At 36.6% G+C, this 11,057-nt stretch overlaps 1 protein-coding gene across 1 annotated transcript in view; it reads right to left on the bottom strand.

Annotated features, from left to right (window-relative positions):
- Window positions 1–10,197, bottom strand: part of LOC106473319 (actin-related protein 2/3 complex subunit 2-like) — a gene marked incomplete at its 5' end in the record, with an annotated part of 35,903 nt that extends 25,706 nt beyond the window's left edge. Inside the window, one exon of the mRNA XM_013934002.2 lies at window positions 10,011–10,197. Coding sequence (XP_013789456.1) covers window positions 10,011–10,197 — 187 coding nt within the window. The remainder of the gene's footprint in view (window positions 1–10,010) is intronic.
- Window positions 10,198–11,057: the final 860 nt, after the last annotated feature.

Here is an 11,057-nt window from a genome sequence, read left to right as displayed (position 1 = left end):
GCATTTATTTTTAGTTTCCTGGATATCAAGAATAAAGAGGTAGACTGAAGTATCTCCCAACACACACTTGGATATCCCATAAAGTAAGATGTATGATTTTTTATATAACACATAATTTGTAAATTTCCATGGTGTATTTCTTACTTTTGATGATAAATTAAATCAGATTCATTAGTTGTACATCATATGAATTAGTTTTTACTATATTTTGTGATTTAAATGTATTCTTAAAGTCAAAGCTCAATAATTCAAATGTATATATATCATGTTTTCATTATGTCAACTGAATATTAACAGCATATTAATTTTCTTAGATGGAAGATATTTCTCTACTCAGAAAGAAAAAAAATATTTCATTAGATGAGGCTCTGAAATTGTTTTTTCACTTCTTCCTCAGAAGAAGAGTCTCTTTTCGAGCTTGAAGAACCCACAAATCAAGATGGAGAGGAGGAAGAGCCAGCTTTGCTGGACTCAAATTTGTTTGAGGAGCCTGACTTACCTTCAATGGAAGAAGACTCTCCTTATGACCACCAACAATCTGAGGCTAGTGATCTACCCATAACCAGCACTATATCAACTTCCAAAATGGCCAGAGGCAAGAAGACACAAGAAAAGCCCCTGGCCTGTGGTGCAGAATGGAAATGGGAAGTTCTCAAAGATGAGCAGCCCAGATTGTTGGGGGACTTCATCTGAGGAGAGCCTGTTTCCCATCAAGCAAGTAGGTGTTAGACTCCTCTTGATTTTTTTCAACTTTTTTTTCTCTCAACATTGTTACCAAAATTGTTGAAGAAACAAATAGATTTGCACACCAGCAAGGGGAACACCTAACCAACAATGTCAGAAAGAAAAGGAAACTGCTGAAATATAGTGATGTTTTATTGGTTTAACTATTTCTATGGGTACAACTTGCTTACCATCTATTACAGATTACTGGTTCATTCACTTCAGTTTCCCTGGTTTTCTTCAATAGTTTCCAGAGAAAAATTCCTAACTATTGCTCACTTCTTTCATTTCAATGACAATACTAATAATCTACCTAAAACTGATCCTAAGCATGATAAACTATGCAGTCAGACCTGTGCTTGATCATCTACTAACAGCTTTTACAGCTCACTACAACCCTTCTAGAGAACTTTCTATTGATGAGTAAATGTTGGGAACAAAAGGCAGAATTTCTTTCAAGCAATATCTATCTAGCAAGCCTACCAAGTGGGGAATCAAGCTTTGGGTTCTGGCAGAAGCTGTGACTGGATACTGTTTAAATTTTAGAATATACTCTGGTAAAGAGGGATCTGTACCTTCCAAGGGCTTAGCTAGCACAGTTGTAATGACTCTGATTGAAAAGTACCTTGGAAAGGGACACTCTCTTTTTACTGATAACTTTTATACTTCCCCAACTCTGTTTGTTAAGTTGCTTTCACTTGGTACTTATGCTTGTGGCACTTGTAGGAAGGACAGGACCCACTTCCAAGACATGTTTCCAGGTAAGTTAAAAAGGGGAAGAGTCACAGTTTTTCAACTGTAGCTCAATGACTGCTGTGAAGTGGACTGATAAAAGAGATGTTTATGCTCTTTCTACAATGCATAATGCTACAGTAAAGGAAATGACAAGAAGACAGGGTGACATGATTAGCAAGCCACAGCTAATCTTGGATTACAACAAGTTTATGGGAGGGGTTGATCTTAATGATCAATTTTTTAGCTATTATTCCATTCCACGTAAAACTGTCAAATGGTATAAGAAGCTTTTCTTTAGACTTGTTGACCTGTCTATTGTTAATTCTTTTATTCTTTTCAAACAGGTAACTAAAAATAGCAAGTACAAACAGACGGACTTCCATTTACAATTATTGGAATCTCTTGTGAAACCTCCAATTGAAAGTAGAGGAGGGCCTTCATGTTTGTCAAGTATCCATTCACCAGTTCTGGCAGATGCATAGGAATGGCTCTCACCTGGGAAGCATTTCCCAGCATTTGCTGAAGAAGAAAAAAAGGTGCAGATTGTGCCTCCACACAGGTCTAATTAAGTTGACTTGTAAGCAGTGCAAGGTTCATCACTGTGTAAGGCACTTTAAAAAGTACCATACTTTTGAAGACTCTTCAAAGAAGTTAACATTTCTTTCTACCAAATCTAGTCAACATATTATGATTAGAAAGAAAAGTAAAACTCAATCTGATTCCTTTTATTTCCTTCTTCTTTCACTTTCTTAAAATCTAAAATTTCTTTAGTATAGGTTTAATGTTTATATCACTTTTTTTGCTTTGTTTTTCTTTTTACACCAACCGACTTGTTGACCTGTCTATTGTTAATTCTTTTATTCTATTCTTTTAGATAGTAGATAGGGACAGTGGGAATCTCATTAATCCATTCATGCTCGTCACTAATTAGATGACGAGGCATTTGGCTACCTTAAGAGAGTCATAGTTATGTATGTTCTTGATATATAAACTGATGTGAATATAGTATCTCAGTGTAGCTTTCACTACGTTTTAATTTTTGCATCTAAATATGATTTGCATACAACTGTACGTATACTTCTCAGTGCATAACTTACAAATTTGATATTGTTTATCCATACATTGATTCTCCTTTTGTATGTATGTTATCTTGATTTGTAACTTTTGAATAAACTTTTATGTAATTTAACTTTATATGTCAATTTCTCTACCCTAACTCTATACAAGTTTGGTTAATTTGATCAACCATGTAACCACCATAAAAAAGATGGTAAGTTATAATTTTCCTATACTGACAATATATTTCCGATAGGTATTTACTTCCTCTCGCGTAAATGACTATTCTCTTTCAGTGCTGCCCTCTATATGCAAATTTTTTGTTTGCATGCTACAAGCCTTGAGCTCCAACGTACCTTACAATCAAATGGTTCCACTGCATCTTCCATGTAAATCATCATGCAACAACCCTACACCAATAATAGTGTGACACACCCTCCTGATACATGAGACTCCTTCTATATTTGATTCTACCGAACTATCACTTCGAGTTTTGGCAGAAAATGGAAGCACTGGTTTTCAGTAGGGAAGAAGGGGAGAGGAGGTAAGTACCTATCAGAAACATATTTTCAGTATAGAAAAATTATAACTTCCGATACAGTACATTACCTCTACTAACATACATAAATAGCTAAAATCTCACAGTGAATAAGTAGAAGGACTGGTACGATGTAAAAACAAAGAAGCATCACTTGAAAACATCTGAAGAATACCCTAAAAGACTAGATCCTCACATTAGGGGATCATACATATGAGACTGCACCACTTCTGTACCAAGTATACTCTTCGCCCAGTGTGGAAAGAGGTGTCGCAGACATGGCCAGAAAATGGGAGGAGCACATTCAAATGGGAGAGAACAGTCTCAATCTCATAGAGTACAATAACATGAGTGAAATATAAAGGATGTGCAACTAGGTGTAGAGTGGCTAGGGTGTGACGGACCATACACGGTAAGTCAACTGCATCCAAAACCCAGCCTCCAGGAACCAACATCCACAACAGTAGCAAGTCAACTATAATCCAAAGCCCAACCATCTGGTGGGGGGTAGGAAAGAGGATCATACCATCTTCACCTCAAGTTCAGAAGAATGGAGGGAATCCTGAACCCCCAATTTGTGAATGAGATGCATGAGAGCAATGTGATAAATTGTGTGACCAATCCAGGAACCTGAGAACAGAGCGATTGGCTTAACACAGATGTCTTTCAATTGGAAATTAAACAACTCAAAACCATTTTACAGGAACTGCCCCCAGTGCAATAACGTCCTCGGTAAATAAAAATCATGAGAGGAAGGAACAAGAGTATAATTGACTGAGGAACAGAGACATTTATAATACATGTGTGAGAACTTATGTTGATTGATTCAGCTCTGAATCCAAAACCCAGCCACTGGGAATCAACATCGAAAAATCAAGCACAAGAACAAAGGTTCAAACATAGGTAGAGTAAGGCAATGAAAAATTACATTGACATCCCAAACCAGAAGGATTACATGCTGAGGTGGATGGTGAATCCAGAAGGAATGCAACAATAGGGAATGGGTAGGAGAGGTAAAAACTACAGACCAATAGGAGAAGGAAATAAGTCTTAAGGAATAGGGAAAGGGTAGGAGAGGAAGAAATTTATGGTAGCTCGAAAATTGTGGGATAAGGCAGCCCAATAACCCATGATTGAGGAAACAAAAAACCCCTGATCAAACAGTCATGTGAGAAAATCTGTAAAATGAGGAACATTGGGTTGAGCAGGAGAAAACCTTTGACCCATAGACCAATGGCAGAAAATGTTCCACTTATGTTGATAAACATCTCTAGAGGAAGGGCAAATGAAACAAGCTAAAAAAAAGAAGAGTCCCCCATGGAACAAGCCAAATCTCCCCGCCATGAACCAGATAAAAAAGAAGTATAAAGACAGAGGATAAGATGGGACAAATGAAATACCGGTGACGGAGATTGTAGCTGTAGCAGCCACAGAAACTATGGTTGTATTAACCAGTAAGGAGTAATCAGAAGGACTTGACACTGAGTAATGTGGATGATCAAATCCACCCTGGGAAGAAGAAGGATGGGAGGATAAACATAAAGGTTCTTATTAGTCCAATCTTGACTGAATGGATTGACAGCCAAAGCAAGTGGATGAGGAACCAGAGACCAAAACATAGGCAACATGGTATTGAGGGATGTAACAAACATATCCAGTTGAGGAGTACCCCACTGAAGGCATAGCCACTGGAAAAAAGGAGGATTGAGAGACCACTTTGTTAGATAAACTTTGTCGGGATGGAAAAGATGATCTGCAACCAGACAGATGCACCTGGAACATGGCACACAAGGAGACGAATACTGAACATGTGGGCCCAAAATACAAGATCCAAGATTTGACCACAAAGGGAATGAGAACAGGTACATCCTTGGTGATTGATAGAAGCCACCACCATTGAATTGTTAGAATGGATTATGACCAGACAATTCCTGGCATGCTGAACAAAATGATCCAAAGCACAATGTATGGCCAGAGATCATTGACCTGAAGATTCCTGCTGATCGACTCATGCTCCTCAGCTCTGAGGGGGAGGAAGAGGAACACCCACCGACTTGTGAGCCCTGTCCAACCACCAAAGCAGATCGCCAACAAGAGAAGGAGGAAGGAAAATAGGAGCTTCTAATGTATTCCTTACAAGATTTCAATGGTCGTGCAGAGTCCACTGAAGAGACCTTATATTCATTCGACCCAAGGGGATAAGGGCTTCCATAGAAGATCACATCTTCAAAATCGATAGAACCTTGCAAGCTGTAAGAGAGGGAGCAGTAAGGGCATGGAGAACTGAAAGATCCATTGAATGAAATCAAAGATGAGAAGGTTGGGTCTGACTGAGATAGTGTTGAAAAAGACACCCAAGTGGACAAGGTATTGGGTAGATATAAGGAATGACTTTTCCAATTTGATTAATCAACCCACAAGAGCTGCCTCCAGGAGCCAGTTGTCCATGTAATGATGTAAGCACAACCCCTGAGCATGCAAATGTCAGGCAAAAGCCTTGACCACCCGACAAAAGACGTACAGTGTTGAAGCAAGCCTGAAGGGCAGGGCTCTAAACTGATAAAATACCCCATGATGAACACACCAAAGATATTGCCTCGACAGACAAGATATTGGTACATGAAGGTAAACATTCATAAAGTCTTTCTTGGTCATTTACAAATGCCCACGTGAGGGTGAGAAAAGACTCCTTGGTAAATCAAGGTTGAAACAAAAATTGGTTGAGGTGGGAAAATTTGATCACAGGCCACCAGTCTCTGGTTTTCTTGGGTAACACAGACAGCATGGAATAAAAACCTGGAGAAGGATGAGTGACAGGTTCGTTTGCAGTCTGGGAGAGATCTTGTACTGCTTGGACAGACATTGACTGGTGGAAGGATCCTGAGGCAATGGAAAGGATACGGGTATCCAAAACAATGGAGGAGGGGAAAGGAAGTGGATGAGAAGTCCCTCAGATAATACCCGAATAGCCCACAGATCTGTGCTGTAAAGTTGCGAAAGGGGAATAAAATCAGTCAAGCAAGTCCCCATTGAACTGGAATTCACCAGGTAGTCACTGATACTGTTGGTGACATGTCTATCTGCATCGATTAATACCACAAGAGGAGTAACCCTTGGAGGTAGGAAGTAGTAAGGGCTGGGAAGGAGCAGGATGGAAACAGTAATAGGGGCTTTCCTAGGCTCTGAATGAGACAAATGATCCAAGAAGAAAGTGTCATTTATTATCTCACTGATTCCACATGAGATTCCAAAGTCGCAAGAATATTACTGAAAACATATCGCTGTAGAAAATGGGCCATATACAAGTCCTGGAGATAAGTTGGAGGTAAACATACCTGGGACAAAACAGCATCCCTCCATAGGAGATCCCAACAACAGAGAATCTATGTGTGTAAGAAAAGAGTCGATGAAAGCAAATATGCCAATGTGGAGATAATCAGGGAGAGGCTTTTCCTCAAAAAACCCTGAGGACATCAGTGGATTGCCTTGGAAAAGAGGTGGATGTTAGACAAGAAGAGTTAATATAGTAAGACAAAGGTGGGAAAATTGGGCATGGGATAAACAAACAGTATGATCAGGTTCCACCCCTCACATGGGCAAAATCGATTCCAACCATTGAGAATCGAGAAACAAACAGTCAGTCTGATTGTAGGCCAAAGCAAACTGACCCAAAGACCATGTAGAGTGAGGCATGCTAGCACAATCAACCACCTGAGAGACAAAATGCTCTGCACAAGCCCTACTATTCGGAGAAGGGGAAAAACAAAATAATGAGAGGAGGAAGTATTACGTAAGAAAGAAGGGGATCATATGAAATCAGGGAAATGGATAAAACAGAACATACCCGAGAACTCACATCTAAAAAAAGCCATATTAGGCCTAACTGATTCCGTGGTGGGGCATAGGACGACATTGCAAGATCAGGTGGAAGAAAAAGGGTGTCAAAATCTTGTCCAACCAAACAGGGGCAATATCAGGAAAAGCAGGTAGACTCCTATAATGATCAATTTCACAATGAATGAGAGCTGATAAATCCATAGAGGAGTTACCCCTAACTGTAGCCTGTGTGAGTGTGCTAGTAGAAGGTATGACCTTCAAAGTGGTAACTTGTACTTTGGAATTCATTGTGTAACAGTGAATAATCAAACACAACCATTTGATGAAAAATAAATTGAAAAGTGGGAAAATAAGTTATCAGAAAAACCATTAACTTTTGAGAAAAAACAAAACAAATCCACCTTGGAATTAATATAAAAATGGCACTATGTTGAACGAAAAAACACGATTGAAGAGCACAACCAAAAAATGTCTTGACACGAGTATTACCAAACAAGAAGTGGAAGTTTGGTAGGATTGAATAAAGGGAGTGTCAGGTGTCTGCACTACACTCCTATTGATCAGGGATGTTGCATGATGACTTACATGCGAGATGCAGTTCAACTTTTTGATTATAAGGTACGTGAGAGCACAAGGCTTGTGGCACGTGAAAACAATTTTTGAATATAGAGGGCAGCACTGAACGAGAATAGCTATTTATGAGAGAGGAGGTAATGTAACATATTGGAAATAAATCTAAATTACCATTTTTTATTTCTAGAATGAATTCAAATTGTAATATGAAACTGCATTTGCTTGTCCCAAATAGCTTTAAACTCATAACAGTATACATGTGTTTCTACTTATATTTTATTGTTTTATTGCTCATTGAACTGTGTCTAACTAATATTCCCCCTATACAAGTTGTAAATCAGTTGGCGAATATCTAGCTCTTGTTACCCTATTGAATTACGAAATGCAAGGGCTACTCTGGAGTTGCATGAAAATTTTTTATTAATATTATTCATGTTACCTAATCTAACCTTATGTAACCTAAAAAGTCACTAATTTTTACATTTTACTTACTTTACAATAATAAATAAAGAATCCGCATGAAAAACAAAAAATATAATAGTACATGCCTGGGTGTTTTTTTTTTTTGCTCTTGACAAAACTTAACCCTATTACCCCGGGTACCCTTTACTGCATGACATAAGGTTTTAGTGTCTTAGATTCAAAATTTGATTAAACTACCTTCTGTTTATGTTATACCAATTAGAATAGCATAAAATATTAGCTAATAATCCATATTTTAATAGTATACAAGTTTTAAGTTTTAAATTCTACAAAGACATATTCTTAAATATCCTGAATTTCCACTTGTGTGACCCACATGACACATTTTCTCTTAGCATGTCATCATCCCTATTCTATCCATCACCCCTCACAAATGTATAAAATTAAACATAAAATACTCTCTACAAAACACTCAAACAAACCATAATTTTTATAGTCTTCAATTTTGTTTGGTTACAGAGCTATTGAATAGAAAATCAGCCCCCTCCTGCCACACCCACCTGTCACATTCTCTCTTTCATAATTCATCGATAGTTCTCTCTTACGTTTCATTATATTTTACCTATAACCAATAAAAAGTCAAGGTTTTCATCTATCAAAGGACGTATTGTATAATGTTGTACTCTGAAAAGAATATCATCAATTTCACTCACAGTACAAGATTCATTCTCGTGGGAAAGTTAACAATTAGCTTGGATGAATTTGTAATGGCTCTGGTTGCATAGTTAGAAAGCCAGGAAAATTTTGAGAGTAAAGGGAATTTGTCTATTTTTTGCATGTTATTAGTCTATATTCTTTGACACATTATTTAATTAAATAAAAATTGTTAAAGTACATTACTATAAAAAATCAGGCTTAACTCTCCTGGGCAATTGAGGGCAAGAAAAAAAGAAGATTGGGTAAATACTTTATTTCTTGTTTTTCATATTTATTCTTTATTATTATTATTATAAAAGTAACTAAAATCTGAAGTCATTCTAGAAAGTAAAAAAAGGTTAATTTAGGTTTATTTCAATTTTTTTTGGTGGTTACGAGGTTGGTCAAATTGACCGATCCCATTTTGAGATAGGGTAGAAAAATAACAGATAAACTATAATGTTTTACTGAAAAAAAAAGGTTTGAAATGCATTTAGAAGGTTTTAGAGATTAAATAAAGGAAATTTTAGATTTCTATTAGTTATAAATAATATAGTATTAAAAGCTAGAGAAACTATTGGCAATTTGGACAAGTTGGTGTGGGAAGAAGGGTCTGATTTTCTAGTTTACGACTTTGTAACTAAATAACTTTGAAGTTTATAAATATTATGCTTTGCCTAAGCGATGAAAATGTTATTATGAGTAAGTCATGTTACATTTTTTTTTCTCGGGGAAGTGGTAAATAAATTAAAGAAGAGGGGATACCTAGAAAGCAAATGTCACAATTCTCATTCTAGGGGACAGAGGATTTTTTTATATATTGCTTTACAAATCGAAGAATTTGTAACTTGTATATTATTAAAATTTGAATTATTGGATACATTTGTTTGCTAATTTTATTCATATACCATGATAATACAGTACTTTAATTAAATTTTGAACATAACTTAGTAAACCTCATGACATGCACAGAAAAGTATTCCTATATAGAAAGAGTTAACAATGATACAACTCTACATTAAGAGGCTCAATTAAATTATCTGTTTCATTTGCATATAGAATTCTATAAATATGGGACAAGATCCCAATAAAGCAGCCATTCAGTGCTATCAACCCAAGATTACAAAAAAAAGAAGATTCACTATGACATAGTTCTAAACAAAGACATATGACAAACACAACTATCAAAATTTGTTTTACTGTTACATTTTCATCTTAATAAACTAATATTAATACAACATAAAATATTTACAAAACCAAAGTAAAAGTGTGGTAGTTAATCAGATGCTGTTGATATCAGACTGAAAGTGATTTTGCATTATTTCTGGATAAATCTGATTTTTCATTATAGAAATAAGAATTCCATTCATGATTGACATCAAGCAGATAAAAAAAAAATGGAATAATTAAAAAAAAACAAAAAACTCACATAGTTTCATCATCTCTATAATGTATAACAGCTCTCTTGTGCCCTTCTTCTCCCTTTTCTTGGAATTCAAAATATTTTTCAAAAACAGAAGCAAAGCAGTTTCTTTTCAAGAGACCAGCTTTTTGAATAATATCTTGGTAGTCTTCTGGTATATTTTCCAAGTCAAAAACTAAGGACACATTGTAACCTACAAAGAAGTATAAAATTTACCTTTCAAAATTACACAACCAGCTTATGATCAACAAAATAACTAATTAATGATTAATGTGTAACAACTGATGCTGTTTACTACCATTTTAAATAAACCCCATTTGCAATGCTTCAAGAACCTGGTTTACTACTTTAATGTTGGATTCAATAATACTAAAAAAAAAATGAAAATCATTGTTTCTGTCATCAGGATTTCTAATAGTTGGTAAACATGACATGTTAATAGTGTGTTACTACGGTGGGAAGTGTGAAAGGAGGTAAACACATATCAGAAATATATTTCAGTATAGGAAAATAACTTCTGACACAGTACATTCCTTCCTTTCACATGTATAGGTAGAATCACACATTGAATAGGTGGAGGGACTAGTGCTAGAGACAGAAAATAAGTATCCTTTGATAACATCCGAAGAACTTTGATGAAGTGTGATCCCCACTGGGAGAGGAGCACACGTGTGAGACCACACTGTACCAGGTATACTCTGTGCCCAGTGTGGAAAGAGGTGTCACATACACGGGCAGAAAGTAGAAGGAACACAACCAAAAAAGGAGAGACAACTGGTTGTGTCTGAGTCCGAATCACTATGTATCGCAAGCTCAATCTGATAGAAGAAAGACAGTAGAAGAACCATCTGCAGATGTGGGAAAAGTGAAAATGGAAGTGCTCCAAGGTGTAGAGTGGCTAAAACCATGTGGTATTGGGAATAGAACCTCCGACCCTTCTTCACCTCAAGGTAAGCATAATGGAAGAATATACTGTGCCCATGTGGGAGTTTCACATCAAACTCAATAAGACTGGCACCCCACTGCACAGTATCAACCTCAGGAAGTGAAAAC

The sequence above is a fragment of the Limulus polyphemus genome, unplaced genomic scaffold, assembly GCF_000517525.1.
Source record: "Limulus polyphemus unplaced genomic scaffold, Limulus_polyphemus-2.1.2 Scaffold6072, whole genome shotgun sequence".
In the NCBI taxonomy this organism is placed as follows: domain Eukaryota; kingdom Metazoa; phylum Arthropoda; class Merostomata; order Xiphosura; family Limulidae; genus Limulus; species Limulus polyphemus.
This window is presented reverse-complemented; position numbering and strand designations above follow the sequence as displayed.